At 45.2% G+C, this 18,040-nt stretch overlaps 3 protein-coding genes across 3 annotated transcripts in view; all 3 read left to right on the top strand.

The window, feature by feature from the left end:
- SNRPA1 (small nuclear ribonucleoprotein polypeptide A') overlaps positions 1-18,040 on the top strand; it is an 840,838-nt gene that overhangs the window by 511,013 nt on the left and 311,785 nt on the right. The gene's annotated exons all lie outside the window — the stretch shown is intronic.
- Positions 9,407-11,498, top strand: LOC133357262 (blood plasma apolipoprotein LAL2-like). Its single transcript, XM_061575160.1, has one exon. The coding sequence runs from the start codon at positions 9,503-9,505 to the stop codon at positions 10,076-10,078; it is 576 nt and encodes a 191-aa protein (XP_061431144.1). The 5' UTR covers positions 9,407-9,502; the 3' UTR covers positions 10,079-11,498.
- Positions 14,831-16,952, top strand: LOC133357721 (blood plasma apolipoprotein LAL2-like). Its single transcript, XM_061575852.1, has one exon. It carries the CDS (start codon positions 14,948-14,950, stop codon positions 15,521-15,523), a length of 576 nt encoding a protein of 191 aa, XP_061431836.1. The 5' UTR covers positions 14,831-14,947; the 3' UTR covers positions 15,524-16,952.

The following is an 18,040-nucleotide window of genomic DNA, read 5'->3' as shown; positions in this document are numbered from 1 at the left end:
ACTTACGGTTAGACGTGATCATAGCCCGAACCCAGACCCTTACCCTATATTCAGCTTACCCTGACCTTCACGCATTAGACCTAATCCTGACCCTTAAGCTGGTCCCAAACGTAACCCCAATCCTAGGGGATAGAGCAACAGGTTTGCTTGTGAATCTCCAGAATGTTAGTTTACTGGCAATGCCAAGTCATCCGTTAAATTCAAGTCTCGTCGTGAAATGTTATTTATATTTTATTTGGTTGAAATTTAATTTAAAAAAACGGCATGTTAAATGAAAAACTACCTCGCCTTCTTCTGAGTTTCATCGTCAGAGTGGTTGTTTGTGTTTGTGTCCGATCGTTACGATCGACCTCCCCGCATCGTGAAATAGAAATTCATTACAGGAAAACATCAAACAAAATCTAAAATATCTATCCAAAGCTATGATCTCTGGAATAATTCTTCAACTGTAAATAAGCAAAGTTATATCAGCACTAGAGGTGAACCTTCTGCAATGCGCATGTCATCCTGATTTTACGTTTGTGTTACATTTTAGTTTTATGCACACGAAAGTATTTGGTAGGAAACAATCTTTAAAAACATAAAAAGAAACAATATAGAGCAGCCAGCGCATACAAAGGTTGAGACATCACTATGCACTAGTGTCCATATATGTATTCCTGTAAAATTATACTCATCTTGAGAGATTTCAACATTCGTGTTGATTATAATGAAATGCCTACTGCAGTCAACTTAACTTTGTTAACTGAGTCTGGGCTTTGCACAGATCGTCAACGTGCCCATTCAAAGCGGTCAGCACACCCGTGATCTTATTGCAACCCTTCGTCGTCTACATAGAATGCATATCAAGTACAGAGTTCGCATTTTTAGACAAGTAAATAGTATCAGCCCAATTGACATTTCCTATAAGCACATCCACAGTGAAGAGCAAAGTAATCTCATATCACTCTTTGGTTCTTTCGTTAAAGTCACGTAGAAAGAAAATAAATTACATAATAGAATACGACGTTTCGATTGCAGCACAAGCAACTGTCATCAGGTAGAACTAAATTTGAGACAGAGACAAATACAGACACGGAGACACACAGACAAACACAAGCAGAGAGAGACAACACAGAGACACACAGAGAGACACACAACATACACACAGAGAGACACAGAAGCAGAGAGAGACACACACAGAGACACAGATAGAGGACAACACAGAGACACAGAGAGAGACACACACATAGATACACAGACAGACACACAAGCAGAGACACACACACAGAGACACAGAGAGAGACACACAGAGACACACAGAGAGAGACACACACATAGACACACAGACAAACACACAAGCAGAGAGAGAGACAACACAGAGACACACATAAACAGACACACAACATAGACACACAGAGACCCAATGCCTCTGTGTGGAGGCCTTAAATAGAGAGAGAGGGGCAGAGAGAGAGGTGGGTCTGCTGGAGCAGCTGCTGGAGAAGAGAAATTAGCATGTCAATAAAAGACCCCACAAGACTGGTACATTTTAGACAGAGTTGTGTGGAAATCCGCCATTATTCAGCTGATCATTACTACACATCTCGCATCCACTATAGGAAAGGCATTATATCCACTATAGGAGGGGCAGTATATCCTGAGGATGTGGTTGGGGTGGTAGACCTCTAAAACTCCACTCTGGTTGGGATTATGGATGAGGTTTCCCCCATCATCACACGCCCAGAACGCTAGCCTACGAAAATGCAGCTGGCACACTGCTGAAGTTAGTGTAATAAAGGTCGTGGAAGCGACTTCTGGAATCCGGTCTTTATTTGTCTTTCCTTTACAACACTCCTTCACGCTGCTGACAGAAAGCGTGAGAGGGACAGAGAGAGACGCGCGCAGCCATGTGGCAGCCTGGACCCCGCTCCCGCGTGGCCTCACCCTACGTTCGTTCCAGATCTGACCACGTGTTGTTCGTCTCCACCCCTATTTAATACCCGGGTCACGTGGTACCTTTCAACCAATCCTGGTTAACCTCTATGGAATCTTCTAGACTCCATCGTACGCTCCCAGGACCACGCCCCTGACTCGTCCACCCATTGGCTGTGGCTCAAGCCGGCAGAACCAATCCTCTACTTACAGATGTCACCTTCCCATTACGTCAGGGCCACGCCCCTAGACTTCCCCCCATTGGCTATGGGCCAGGACCGGCAGAGCCAATCATCGTAACGAGTTGTGATACGTCAGCGACCCGGATATATCCTCACATTACATTAGGATGGCCAAAACACATGGTGGTTAACTTGAAAGGGTGTGGAGACACTCAGGAAGTGTTTGGGCTACATTAATTTGGCTGAAACATAAAAGGCGCCTTGGCTGTCAGATAACATTATACAATAATGGATCACTATTCTCACATTATCAATTCCCGTAGTAATAGGCCATAGTCACAATGAAGGTTTTTTTTGGGGTTAGATCGCGTAAATATAAACGTGTCGATTGGTCGCAAAGCCTACGTGATAACCCAAGGATCGCAGCCGCACGAGAATCAGAATCAGAATGTTTATTTATACTGGAGGAATCCGATGGGCTACAAATCTCTTTTTCACAGATGTCCAGTTGGGGCGGGTAAGAACGTTACAGAAATAAACAATACAAAAATACGATAGGAGTGCAAAGCACAATAAAGGTAAAGAATTACTCTTTGGTTCTTTCGGTAAAGTCACGTATAAAGATAAAATAATAAATTAAATACTAGCATACGACGTTTCGATTGCAACACAAGCAATCATCATCAGGTATAAATGAAATAGAAACAAATCTAGTATACTTAGAAATGTAATGTAATACAACAGAGCGTCGGATAACATAACCGTTTTATCTCTCTCTCAAATTTAGCATTCTCACGAAGAACGTAATCAACCAGGTAGAGTAATTCCTGCAGTCACGAAAGCTCCAAATTAAGTTTAAATGTAAAGAAATTACCCAAAACACATACAAATACAACTAAACTATCCCGATCATACCCGGCAAAGCCCACTGAGGCATTAACTTATTTTTCAGAAGCTCAACAAAGTGGCCCATCATTTGGACATTTATAGCACCAAAACAAGCTAAATAGCCTTAATGCATGTGCGTAAATGTGAAGGGAAAAACCGGAGCACCCGGAAAAAAATGCCATGCAATCACGGGGAGAACGTGCAAACTCCAAATATACAGGCGTCAGGGTTGGGAATGAATCCCCGACCTCCTGCATACCAGGCTGGAAAGATACCATCTCACCACAGTGGTGCCCCTTTAATAAAACAAAATAAAGTATATTAGTTAAAGTAGCATAATCAATTCCCAAGCTTCGGAAAGGCAGTAAAACAACAACAAAAACAGTCTCAGACCACACCGAGACAACACAGAGCCCCTCAATAAAAATTGTACGTTAAAATTTAACTCTCAATACATTGTTAAGGATTAAATGTCAGAGATGGTAACGGTGCGGTGAGACGTTTATACAGCAGTGTATTTTACAAAGAGCTGTAAATTGTGACTCTAATTTAAGCTCACAACTTGACTATATTTTGTGCCAAATGTCTGCTTTCGAGCCCTTCCAAAAGATCATGCGAATTGACATCAGACACTCGGCGACGATAATGAATAACGTAGACGTATGTTGGAAACAGCCGGTGGCTCAGAGGGCAGGGCGCTGAGTTGACACTGCTGATGTCTGGGTTTGATTGCATGTCACAGCCACCTGTGTTTAAACTGGTTTCCAAGTTTAATGAGTTGATGGTCTCAGCCTAGCCACCAACGACTGCACGAAAGAAAAAAATCCATCATATAAACATTTGGTTCCGCACTAAGTTTGCTGAAATTAAAGCTCTGAGAAAAAAAGTCTTCAGTTTGAATGTCACACGGTGAACATTACTCCCTGTGGCAGAGTGGGTGGGAAGATGCTGCCCTCTAGTGTCGTAAAAATGAGTTATTTCTCAGAAGCACTTCTGTGATATCTACTTCTGCGGATCGCTCTTTAATATGGAGTGATGCAATGTCCCACAATGCTTCTACTTCGATTTTTCATCTCAGGACACGACGCCGATAGTACATTCAGATTAAAAGTGTGGAAAAAGACAAAAAATTAAATAAAGTAAAGAAAAAAAAACCGATGTATGAACAGCGATGCGAATTTTTTTTTTCTTGGCTAATCATTAAGTCACTTAAATGGCAAAGTGTCTGTTTTATGAAGTGAAGAAAACGTTTTGCAAAGCTCATCTCTGTTTTGAAACCCCATTCCTCTGGCAGGGTCTATTGTGGTATAGAACAAACGCCGTTGACTTCTCCCAAAGGTGGTATGATTCTCACTGAGTCTCAAGACTTTTTTTCAGGAGTGTTTTGCAACATTGCAAAGTTGGGCATTTGGCCACCGAAATTCTAGCACCTGCGGGAGGGCTTCTCGGTGATTTACGCCTCGCCCGTCGCCCCCGCTGATGCCCCCCCCACCCCTATGTGTGCAGATACTGCTGACTCTACAGTAGATACTACTGACTCTATAGTAGATACTACTGACTCTACAGTAGATACTACTGACTCTATAGTAGATACTACTGACTCTACAGTAGATACTACTGACTCTATAGTAGATACTGCTGACTCTACAGTAGATACTACTGACTCTATATTAGATACTACTGACTCTATTGTAGATACTGACTCAATAGCAGATACTACTGACTCTACAGTAGATACTACGGACTCAATAGCAGATACTACTGACTCTATTGTAGATACTGACTCTATAGTAGATACTACTGACTCTACAGTAGATACTACGAACTCAATAGCAGATGCTACTGACTCTATAGTAGATACTACGGACTCAATAGCAGATACTACTGACTCTATAGTAGATACTGACTCTATAGTAGATACTACTGACTCTACAGTAGATACTACGGACTCAATGGCAGATACTACTGACTCTATAGTAAATACTACTGACTCTATAGTAGATACTACTGACTCTATAGTAGATACTGACTGTAGAGTAGATACTACTGACTCTATAGTAGATACTACTGACTCTATAGTAGATGCTACTGACTCTATAGTAGATACTACTGACACTATAGTAGATACTGACTCTATAGTATATACTACTGACTCTATAGTAGATACTGCTGACTCTATAGTAGATACTACTGACTCTATAGTAGATACCACTGACTCTATAGTAGACACTGCCTCTATAGTAGATACTACTGACTATAGTATATACTACTGACTCTATAGTAGATACTGCTGACTCTATAGTAGATACTACTGACTCTACAGCAGATACTACTGACTCTATAGCAGATACTACTGACTATAGTAGATACTACTGACTCTATAGTAGATACTGCTGACTCTATAGTAGATACTGCTGACTCTATAGTAGATACTGCAGACTCTATAGTAGATACTGACTCTATAGTAGATACTACTGACTCTATAGTAGATGCTACTGACTCTATAGTAGATACTGCTGACTCTATAGTAGATACTGCAGACTCTATAGTAGACACTGCCTCTATAGTAGATACTACTGACTCTATAGTAGATGCTACTGACTCTATAGTAGATACTACTGACTCTATAGCAGATACTACTGACTATAGTAGATACTACTGACTCTATAGTAGATACTGCTGACTCTATAGTAGATACTACTGGCTCTATAGTAGATACTGCAGACTCTATAGTAGATACTGACTCTATAGTAGATACTACTGACTCTATAGTAGATGCTACTGACTCTATAGTAGATACTGCTGACTCTATAGTAGATACTGCAGACTCTATAGTAGACACTGCCTCTATAGTAGATACTACTGACTCTATAGTAGATGCTACTGACTCTATAGTAGATACTACTGACTCTATAGTAGATACTACTGACTATAGTAGATACTACCGACTCTATAGTAGATACCACTGACTCTATAGTAGATGCTACTGACTCTACAGTAGATACTACGGACTCAATAGCAGATACTACTGACTCTACAGTAGATACTACGGACTCAATAGCAGATACTACTGACTCTATTGTAGGTAGGTCGACAATTTTTGCAAATATGTTGGATCAACTTTTTAACCCCGCATCTGGGGTGGGGAGGCTCCACTTTTTTAAATTAATAAATGTTTGATTCAGGCCTTTTGAAAGACTCTTATCATTTAGTTGACAGACAATCGGACAAACGTAACGCCGGGCTTTTATAATATATATTAGAATCAGAATGTTCATTTAGTCTGCAGCAGGAATCCGATGAGCTATGAAGCTGTTTTACACAGATGTCCTGTATGGGCAGATCAGCAAGTTACATCTGGGAGTTTGAAGGCTCCTGGAGAAAATCCAGTGAGCATACAAGGGGGGTGATGATGAAAACAAATTCTTCATGAGAGAGGTCGACAACCTACTTGCTGTACTGTCACCTTCTGGCCGTATAAGAAAATATTTAAAAATAATTGTTTGAGGCGTCACAACTGGAAAACACAGCAGAATAAGCATTTTCATACTTATGTCCGTGTATATTTTGGGCTTGAAGTTGTCGTGACTGCAAGGATCTATACTCTTTGGTTCTTTCGGTAAAGTCACGTAGGTGAAAATAATAATAAAAGAAAAGAAAAATGAAATTTAGTTGTTTTCATTTTTATTTTATTCTATTATATTATTATTTTCACCTACGTGATTTTGCCGAAAGAACCAAAGAGTATATTTTGGGCAATTATTGAAAAGAGGACGGGATCAAGATAGTTACATTTACAAACGAAGGTAGGAGGGGAGGTCACAGCGCGTTGCTGTAAAAGTGAATTTCGTCGTGAAAAACAACTTAGCAATGCGTGTGAATGTTTTCAATGAGTGCTCATTGCCTCCTGCGACACATCGTTCAGAAAACATGGACATTGACAAAGACGACGGAAGAACATCTGGCAAGTGCTCAATGGCACGTGGAGAGGTGCATGGCTTGGGAATTACATTGAGAGAGAGAGAGAAAGGGGGAACGCATGGATCAGAGAATCAATACAAATTAAAGGAAACATATTGACCATTGAGGAAATTAAGTGGGTTTGGGTAGGACATATGAAGGCTAGGATGGATGATGGCCGATGGATGAGATTGATGATGGAATGGCAGCCCAAAAAAATAAGAACGAGCCTTAGAGGATGTCCAGCATGATAATTGGTTGTTACCCTTTTATCTGGCAACAAAACTGACACCTTTTTTTACAAGGAGTCATGTTTGCATTAACCACAATACCTGCAGTCGGAATGCAAACAAAAAACACAACTCTGATAATATATGCACTGTCCTTGAAGTTGATTGGTCCACACCCGAGACAGCTTTCTTTAGAGCCTAGTCTCACATGGGTTGGACCAGATGACGCCAAAAAGGCGCATTACGACTGCAGGTATTGTGGTTAATGCAAACATAACTCCTTGTAAAAAAGGTGTCAGTTTTGTTGCCAGATAAAAGGGTAAAAAAACAATTATCATATTTTGTTACTGGCAAATGAGGTTCGAATGGTGATGTCCAGCATGTCTGCTGGAGTGAGATGGATGGTAGCATTGCAGCACGACAACTGATTGCATGGCGATGGTGATGATGTGTGTATGTTGGTTTGACTGTGTTTGTGCATCTGTGTGTGTCCGTTATAGGTGCTCGCTAACATCACTTGCCCCAACAGTCTGTTAAGGCTATAGGGGGGATCTTTGTCTTTGCCCCTTGTGTATTTACTTGGGGAGTGGTGGTAGTGGTTAGCGCGCTGCGTGTCAAATCCAACAACCTGAGAAAAATTCCCTCTCACGACCGATAACAGTGGCGAATTTTGTGCCTCCCCTAGGTCAACTCAGCCTAAAAATATAGTACCTGGTGCAGTGTGTAAAGATCGGCAATGGGGAGTCAGTGCCTGTTAAAGGCTATACTTGCGCACGCACAGACACACACACATGCGCGCGCACGCGTGTGTGTCTGTGTTTGTCTATGTCAAAATGTTTCTCTGTTTGCTATTTTGTGTGTTTGTCTGGGACAAAATGAAAGGCAGCGAGATTATGCATCTGCCCGTGCCAAAGTCCTTTATTTAACCATGCTGGGGCCCAATGAGATTATCTCGTTTGCAATGGAGGGAACGGTGTGTCCTTGATTACATAAGAACTTGTCAACATTTTATCTCTAACTTTTTTTTTTACATGCGGTCTTTGGTCTATCCGATTTTGGATGGAGGCCTCTCTCCCCCTTCACATGCCGCGTCAATCATCGTTGGGGAAGAGGGGGTTGTTTGATCAGACTTCACCACGCTGGTCGGTGCGGGCGAAGCTGCTGACAGATGAATGGTTCACCGTGGCCTGCAGTTCAGCATCGCCCATCGCACCGAATGTATGTGTTACCTATGAATGAATGAAACCTGCAGCGGCAGGAGTCGAACTGTTCGTTTCGTACACACCTGCCAGGTGGTGATTGCATGCACATACCTCCAGATACGCAAAATAAAATGCCTGCAGCCTAAGTGTTTGTTCTGGTCCTTCCCTATAAGTTGACTCAACCATAAATGAGAACCTGGGTGTAGTAATTTTAGATCACCTCTGGGCAATGCAAAGGCGGCCGTGTATGGTGCTGGTCACCCGCCCGGCCCCTCGTGTGCTTTGCCCGGCTTTATCGGTGCTTGCTAACAGCACCCGCTCCAAAAGTCCATTCATGTTACACGGGGTTCTTTGTCTAACTCATTGGAGCTGTACGAACTCGGCGACCCGAGTTCGTTTCCCGCTTACGGCCAACACCAGCGTGACGATTATCTGAACTGGTCCCGGGCCTCTCCTAGGTCGACTCAGCCTCAAATGAGTACCTGGTGCAGTGAGTAAACATCGCCACTCGGGAGACAAAGGCGGCCGGTCGTGGTGCTGGCCACCCACCCCCTTGTGTTCAGTGTAGGCCATCATAGGTGCTCACAAACAGCACTTTTCCCCAAAGGGCTGTCAAGGATATACGGGGGATCTATGTCTTGCGTGTGTGTATGCCTTTGTCATTTGTTGCGCATGTATGCATGCATGTCTGATTATGTATGCACGAATGTCTGCACATGCATGTACGCATTTTGCACTCATCATCAAATGTACCTTGACCATGTCCTGTCAATGCAATCTCAGCTCCTCGTTTCTCCGTGTCCACAAAATTTCCTGGCTTGCTCCCGCTGGCCGGTATCCAAGCGGCAGGCAGCCAGACCTCCTCTTGTGGCGGGAGCCCTCTTGCTACCACCCCTTTGGCCCGGCCCTGTATGAGGACAAGGATGGGGGTGGAGGGGGGGGAGGAGGAGGGATTGGTCAACACGTGGAGCTGGTGGACCAGCCGATCCCTATATAAGCACTCACCACCGCCACCACTCTCCACTCTTGCTCTCCAGCAGCCAACGAGACCTCCTCTCTGCACACAGACAGTTGCCACTGTCAAAGGAGAGACCGGACCACCACCAGCCCAAGAACTCCAAGCGCCACCATGCTGTCGATGAAGATGACCCACGCGACAGGCCTCCTCCTGCTCGTCCTGGCGGCCTACGTCCAAGCCGACGAGACGCAGCTGGTGCCGGCCAGTGGCAAGACGTACCTGGAGACGGCGCTCGAGAGGCTGCACAGCTACGGCGAGGCGGTCAGCGGCGACAAGGCGGACGGCATCATGACCGAGGCCCGCGAGTTCGTGGAGCAATTCATGGAGGAGTTCCAGGCGAAGGCGCTCCCCGAGGGGGTCACGACGCACAAGCTCGCCGAGGAGATGGCCGAGGCGGCCAACGCCAAGCTGGTGCCCATCCTGCAGGCAGCCAAGGCCGGCATTGAGCGCGCCACGGCCCACCTGCACGAATCGGCGCCGCTCATCATCAAGGTGCGCGGCTTCATCGAGTCCAAGCGCGGCGTGATGTGGGCCTACCTGGCGGCGCTGGCTGAGCGGGCGAAGAAGGCCAAGCTGGATGACACCCTCAAGGGCGTACGAGATGGCTTGACGGCCCTCACCATGTCCAGCCTTGGACTGATGAAGGAGGTGAAGGAGATCGCGAGCGCGCCGCCACCCGCTCAATAAGAAGTCCTGCCGAGGAGAGGGGGTCATGGCAAAGCCGTGCGTTGCTGCCACCTCCCAGGGTGGAGAAGGTTTAGTTGGTAGTGGAGCCCTTCCCCTCTTTCTTAAGTGCTGCTCTCTCTGAAAAAAAAAAGTGTGATCATTTCCTTGGGGGAAATTTTTTGTTGTTGCCCTAAATGCTTCTTCGGGTTGTTGTGTGGGACAGCTTGACGTGCAGGCGGGGATTGCCCTCCAGAGTTATCATCGAGGCCACCTGAAAAAAAATGTTTGAGCGGACTGTCGGGAAAGTTTTGGGCGGAGGTCACTTTTTTGACTGCTTGAAATGTTCTTTAAAAGTCTGCATGAATCATTTTTTTTATTGAGTTGTCCACAATTTTCACCTTCATGTGGTGTGTGGAGGTTTTTTTTTCTTTCGAGTTTGCATGTTCGATGATAATTTTAACAACAACAAAAACTTCATGATCCTTGTCATGGATTTCAGCTCGACTTCATGCTTGGATTTTGAGATTTTTTTTCATCTTTGTTTTTGGGGTATCTGCGACTAAAATGTGTGTCACCCTTTGGTAGTAGTAACGAACGAATGGACAATATCTGGTCTGCGTCCTTTGATGAATATTATGTCCGGCTCTTTTGAACCGGGGGAAAGAGATGTAACTCAAGTTAACGTTTCCAAAATTACACTCTCGCGTCTTTGAGACTTGCAAGAGGGTCGGCGTAGTTGACAAGCGCTTTGTGGGAAGTAGATTTTAGTTTGGTTTTACGAGAATGATTTTTAAGAGATCCCTTGCGCTAAACCCGTATTTTTTCTTCCCTTTACGTACTTGTGAAACGTGCAACGGGACGCATTCGTGATCGGGTGGCGAGAAAGGAGACAGCTTTACGCCTTTTTTTTGGTGGCGAACGTAACACAAATCTACAATTAGATTTGTTTTTTTTAAATATGACCGTTTCCCACCAAAAAAAAATGCTGACCACCTTAACTCTATATCTACATACACATTCGCGCGACTAATAACGAGTTAGTGGAAAATACAATGCGTGTAAAAAAATAATATAACCAGATAATAATACGCAGATTTTGCTTTGACGGTATATGTAGGAATGCCGTCATTCCAGCTCAAAATATCACCGTCGCGTTATTCCCGAGGTAACATCGAGTTTATTTTGTTTTACTTTCAAGACTTAACTCGTTATTAATCGTGCGAAATGACTTGACGATGTTTGTTCCCCCAAAATGAATTACGGTCTTTAAACACATCGTTTAAAAAAAAGTTTTATTTACGCGAGCATGCATGCCGCCCATTTCCGTTGTTGGTCAACAAGTCCAATCTCGTGTTTTACTTTTGTCTTGCAGACACAAATAATTGTGGTGTTTAGAGCCATGACTTCATGTTCAATCCAATAAAAATTGTGATCGGTGAAAGTGAGAGATTTGTATCCATTTCATCATCGTGAACAAAAAAAATACCATTTTATACCCGCTTAAATATTTGTTGTTTTGTAAAAAAAGATACACAAACAACATACAAAGACAAAGTTCGACCCGTACAGCCTTAACAGATTGTTGTTGGCAAGTTGGTGTCAGCGTTCAAGCAACACGCCCGACCGCCTTTGTCTCCCCCACACGCTGTTGTTAATCTACGAACCAGAAACTAAACGTTTATATTTAAAGGCCGAGTCGACCTAGGAGAGACGCCGCCCTTAAGAATGCGATATCAATCGCCACTGATGTGTTTAGCCTTGGATTGTTAACGAAAGTGCCCTAAGCACTGCGCCACCGTTCACCACCATCCCATTCACACACAAAGGCTCTATACTCTTTTGTTATTTCGGTAAAGTCACGTAGGTATAAAATAAAATTAATCACGACTTAAAGCTTTCGTGACTGCAGGGATTCATCTTCTTGGTTCTTTCAGTAAAGTCACGTAGAAGGGAAATCATCAAATAATAAAAATAAAACATAATAAAATACAATTCTCACGACGTTTCGGCCACAACGCAAGCAGCCATCCTCAGGTGAAGAACAGGGCTGTCGGAAAGACATTCAGACGCTGTCTTTCCGACAGCCCTGTTTTATTATTATTTCAATTCTACTTGACTTTACCCAAAGAACCAAGAAGATCAATCACGACGTTTCGGGCGCACACACACAAGCGTCCGTCATCAGGCTGGAAAAGCATGGTCCTGCTGATCATCACCACCTAACCATGATCTATCCACGGCTGGATGACCATGCTTTCCACCTGATGACGGACGCTTGTGTGTGTGTTGCGCCCGAAACGTCGTGATTGATTGTTTATTTTCTACCTACGTGATTTTACCGAAAGAACCAAAGAGTATGGATTCCTGCAGTCACGAAAGCTTCAAATCAAGATTGTCCCCTGTGCAGTCGCTCACAATAGTGCCGGAGTAAGCTAGTGCGAGGCCTGTAGCATGATGTTATAAAGAAGCCCTGAATAAATAAAAACACTAAAATATGAACACACAATTATTTTACTTGTACAGTCAAGTAATTGTATTTTTTCATTTGCTATACAGCCAGATAATACGACAAATCGATCACCTTAAACACACAGTCGTTCGTTAAAGTTGAAGGCGGCATAGTACTATAGTAATAGAGCAAGTGCAGAATCACTGAACCGGAATTGATAGTTTGAAAGCGTTTAGCGCTGGAGGGAGACTGCCTCCAACTGCCCAGCAGCAGCGTCCTTCACGATCCTCCTACACAGAGGTCGATCTTGACACCGCTGGTACCGCTCATCGGCAAGTCCGCTCAGCTCCACGTCCTCCCGTAACAGCATCAGCTCCATCTCTTCTCTAGCCCGTGTCGTGCCCGTTTAGCCCCCTCGATCCAACGAAAAATAAGCGTTACACGCACACTTTACACGCACACACACACGTTACACACACACTTTACACACACACACACACGTTACACACACACTTTACACACACACACGTGACACACACACTTTACACGCACACACACGTTACACACACACACACTTGTTACACACACTAACACGCACACTTTACACACACACTTTACACACACACACACTTTACACACACACACTAACACACACTTTACACACACACACGTGACACACACACTTTACACACACACACGTGACACACACACACGTTACACACACACACGTTACACACACATGTTACAGACACACTTTATACAGCACACACACACTAACACGCACACGTTACACACACACACGTTACACATACACGTTACACACACACGTTACGCAGATCCCCCTACAAACAAAGACAAGAACCCCACGCAAACTCCAAATACACAGCAGGCGTCAGGGTCGGGATCGAATTCACGACCTCCTGCACACCAGGCGAGGTAGTTAACATCTCCTAGCCACCATGATGATGATGACGAGAAAGAAATAGACACGCAAACTCCAAATATACAGCAGCAGGCGTCAGGGTCGGGATCGAACCCACGATCTCCTGCACACCAGGCGAGGTAATTAACATCTCCTAGCCACCGTGATGATGATGAGAGATACACGCAAACTCCAAATATTCAGCAGCAGGCGTCTGGGTCGGGATCGAATCCATGACCTCCTGAATATCAGGCGAGGTAGTTAACATCTCCTAGCCACCGTGTTGATGATAAAAGAGAGAGAGGCACGCAAACTCCAAATATACAGCAGCAGGCGTCAGGGTCGGGATCGAACCCACGACCTCCTGCACACCAGGCGAGGTAGTTAACATCTCATAGCCACCGTGATGATGATGAGTAAGAGAGAGACACGCAAACTCCAAATATACAGCAGCAGGCGTCAGGGTCGGGATCGAACCCACGACCTTCTGCACACCAGGCGAGGTAGTTAACATCTCCTAGCCACCGTGATGATGATGATGGAAGAGAGATAGACACGCAAACTCCAAATATACAGCAGGCGTCAGGGTCGGGATCGAATCCACGACCTCCTGCGTACCAGGCGAGGTAGTTAACATCTCCTAGCCACCGTGATGATGATGATGAGAGAGAAATAGACACGCAAACTCCAAATATACAGCAGCAGGCGTCAGGGTCGAGATCGAATCCACGACCTCCTGCGTACCAGGCGAGGTAGTTAACATCTCCTAGCCACCATGATGATGATGACGAGAAAGAGATAGACACACAAACTCCAAATATACAGCAGGCGTCAGGTTCGGGATCGAACCCACGAGCTCCTGCATACCAGGCGAGGTAGTTAACATCTCACAGCCACCGTGATGATGCGGCCGGGCGTGGTGCTGGCCACCCACCCCTTTGGTGCTCAGTGTAGGTCATCATAGATGCTCACAAACAGCACTTTCCTCCAAAAGGGCTGTCAAGGATATACGGGGGATCGATGTCTTGCGTGTGTGTATGCCTTTGGCTTTGTTGCGCATGTATGCATGCATGTCTGATTATGTATGCACGAATGTCTGCACATGCATGTACGCATTTTGCACTCATCATCAAATGTACCTTGACCATGTCCTGTCAATGCAATCTCAGCTCCTCGTGTCTCCGTGTCCACAAATTTTCCTGGCTTACTCCCGCTGGCCGGTATCCAAGCGGCAGGCAGCCAGACCTCCTCGTTCTTGTGGCGGGAGCCCTCTTGCTACCACCCCTTTGGCCCGGCCCTGTATGAGGACAAGGATGGGGGTGGGGGGGGTGAGGGAGGAGGGATTGGTCAACACGTGGAGCTGGTGGACCAGCCGATCCCTATATAAGCACTCACCACCGCCACCACTCTCCACTCTTGCTCTCCAGCAGCCAACGAGACCTCCTCTCTGCACACAGACAGTTGCCACTGTCAAAGGAGAGACCGGACCACCACCAGCCCAACAACTCCAAGCGCCACCATGCTGTCGATGAAGATGACCCACGCGGCAGGCCTCCTCCTGCTCGTCCTGGCGGCCTACGTCCAAGCCGACGAGACGCAGCTGGTGCCGGCCAGTGGCAAGACGTACCTGGAGACGGCGCTCGAGAGGCTGCACAGCTACGGCGAGGCGGTCAGCGGCGACAAGGCGGACGGCATCATGACCGAGGCCCGCGAGTTCGTGGAGCAATTCATGGAGGAGTTCCAGGCGAAGGCGCTCCCCGAGGGGGTCACGACGCACAAGCTCGCCGAGGAGATGGCCGAGGCGGCCAACGCCAAGCTGGTGCCCATCCTGCAGGCGGCCAAGGCCGGCATTGAGCGCGCCACGGCCCACCTGCACGAATCGGCGCCGCTCATCATCAAGGTGCGCGGCTTCATCGAGTCCAAGCGCGGCGTGATGTGGGCCTACCTGGCGGCGCTGGCTGAGCGGGCGAAGAAGGCCAAGCTGGATGACACCCTCAAGGGCGTACGAGATGGCTTGACGGCCCTCACCATGTCCAGCCTTGGACTGATGAAGGAGGTGAAGGAGATCGCGAGCGCGCCGCCACCCGCTCAATAAGAAGTCCTGCCGAGGAGAGGGGGTCATGGCAAAGCCGTGCGTTGCTGCCAACTCCCAGGGTGGAGAAGGTTTAGTTGGTAGTGGAGCCCTTCCCCTCTTTCTTAAGTGCTGCTCTCTCTGAAAAAAAAATATATACGTGAGATCATTTCCTTGGGGGAAATTTTTTGTTGTTGCCCTAAATGTTTCTTCGGGTTGTTGTGTGGGGCAGCTTGAAGTGCAGGCGGGGATTGCCCTCCAGAGTTGTCATCGAGGCCACCTGAAAAAAAATGTTTGAGCGGACTGTCGGGAAAGTTTCGGGTAGAGGCCACTTTTTCGACTGCTTGAAATGTTCTTTAAAAGTCTGCATGAATCTTTTTTTTTTATTGAGTTGTCCCCAATTTTCACGTTCATCTGGTGTGTGGAGGTTTTTTTTTCTTTCGAGTTTGCATGTTCGATGATAAATTTAACAACAAAAAAACTTCATGATCCTTGTCATGGATTTCAGCTCGAGTTCATGCTTGGATTTAGAGATTTTTTTTCATCTTTGTTTTGGGGGTATCTGCGACTAAAATGTGTGTCACCCTTTGGTAGTAGTAACGAACGAATGGACAATATCTGGTCTGCGTCCTTTGATGAATATTACGTCCGGCTCTTTTGAACCGGGGGAAAGAGATGTAACTCAAGTTAACGTTTCCAAAATTACACTCTCGCGTCTTTGAGACTTGCAAGAGGGTCGGCGTAGTTGACAAGCGCTTTGTGGGAAGTAGATTTTAGTTTGGTTTTACGAGAATGATTTTTAAGAGATCCCTTGCGCTAAACCCGTATTTTTCCTTCCCTTTACGTACTTGTGAAACGTGCAACGGGACGCATTCGTGATCGGGTGGCGAGAAAGGAGACAGCTTTACGCCTTTTTTTTGGTGGCGAACGTAACACAAATCTACAATTAGATTTGTTTTTTTTAAATATGACCGTTTCCCACCAAAAAAAAATGCTGACCACCTTAACTCTATATCTACATACACATTCGCGCGACTAATAACGAGTTAGTGGAAAATACAATGCGTGTAAAAAATAATATAACCAGATAATAATACGCAGATTTTGCTTTGACGGTATATGTAGGAATGCCGTCATTCCAGCTCAAAATATCACCGTCGCGTTATTCCCGAGGTAACATCGAGTTTATTTTGTTTTACTTTCAAGACTTAACCCGTTATTAATCGTGCGAAATGACTTGACGATGTTTGTTCCCCCAAAATGAATTACGGTCTTTAAACACATTGTTTAAAAAAAAGTTTTATTTACGCGAGCATGCATGCCGCCCATTTCCGTTGTTGGTCAACAAGTCCAATCTCGTGTTTTACTTTTGTCTTGCAGACACAAATAATTGTGGTGTTTAGAGCCATGACTTCATGTTCAATCCAATAAAAATTGTGATCGGTGAAAGTGAGAGATTTGTATCGATTTCATCATCGTGAACAAAAAAAAATACCATTTTATGCCCGCTTAAATATTTGTTGTTTTATTAAAAAAAAATACACAAACAACATACAAAGACAAAGTTCGACCCGTACAGCCTTAACAGATTGTTGTTGGCAAGTTGGTGTCAGCGTTCAAGAAACACGCCCGACCGCCTTTGTCTCCCCCACACGCTGTTGTTAATCTACGAACCAGAAACTAAACGTTTATATTTAAAGGCCGAGTCTACCTAGGAGAGACGCCGCCCTTAAGAATTCGATATCAATCGCCACTGATGTGTTTAGCCTTGAATTGTTAACGAAAGTGCCCTAAGCACTGCGCCACCGCTCACCACCATCCCATTCACACACAAAGGCTCTATAGTCTATACTCTTTGGTGATTTCGTTGAAGTCACGTAGGTATAAAATAAAATCAATCACGACTTAAAGCTTTCGTGACTGCAGGGATTCATCTTCTTGGTTCTTTCGGTGAAGTGACGTAGAAGGGAAATAAAAAAATAAAAAAAAATAAAACAATAAAATACAATTCTCACGACGTTTCGGCCAAAACGCAAGCAGCCGTCCTCAGGTGAAGAACAGGGCTGTCGGAAAGACATTCAGATGTTGTATTTCCGACAGACCTGTTCTTCACCTGAGGACGGCTGCTTGCGTTGTGGCCGAAACGTCGTGAGAATTGTATTTTATTATGTTTAATTTTTATTATTTTATTATTTCCCTTCTACGTGACTTTACCGAAAGAACCAAAGAGTATGGATTCCTGCAGTCACGAAAGCTTCAAATCAAGATTGTCCCCTGTGCAGTCGCTCACAATGTAATAAACCTTCTTGAGACGGCTTCCGGAATCTGTCCTTTTTATTTTCAACTTCCACAGTTACACTTTACACACACACTCTACGTTGCTGGCAGACAACGGAGAGAGGGCAGACTTCCCGCCAAGTCCCCACCGCGCACGTGGCACCCAGAGCCCCCGTATGCGCGTGACTCCTGCTCTTCTCGTTCCAAAGTCTGCTCTCGACTCCTCTCTCTCTCTCTCTTAATCCCTTCGTCACGTGGTACCCC

Source organism: Lethenteron reissneri, chromosome 1 (genome assembly GCF_015708825.2).
Source record: "Lethenteron reissneri isolate LAM-NWPU_2019-01 chromosome 1, ASM1570882v1, whole genome shotgun sequence".
NCBI lineage: Eukaryota > Metazoa > Chordata > Hyperoartia > Petromyzontiformes > Petromyzontidae > Lethenteron > Lethenteron reissneri.
Note: the sequence above shows the minus strand (reverse complement) of the source record. Positions and strands in the feature narration are given on the sequence as shown.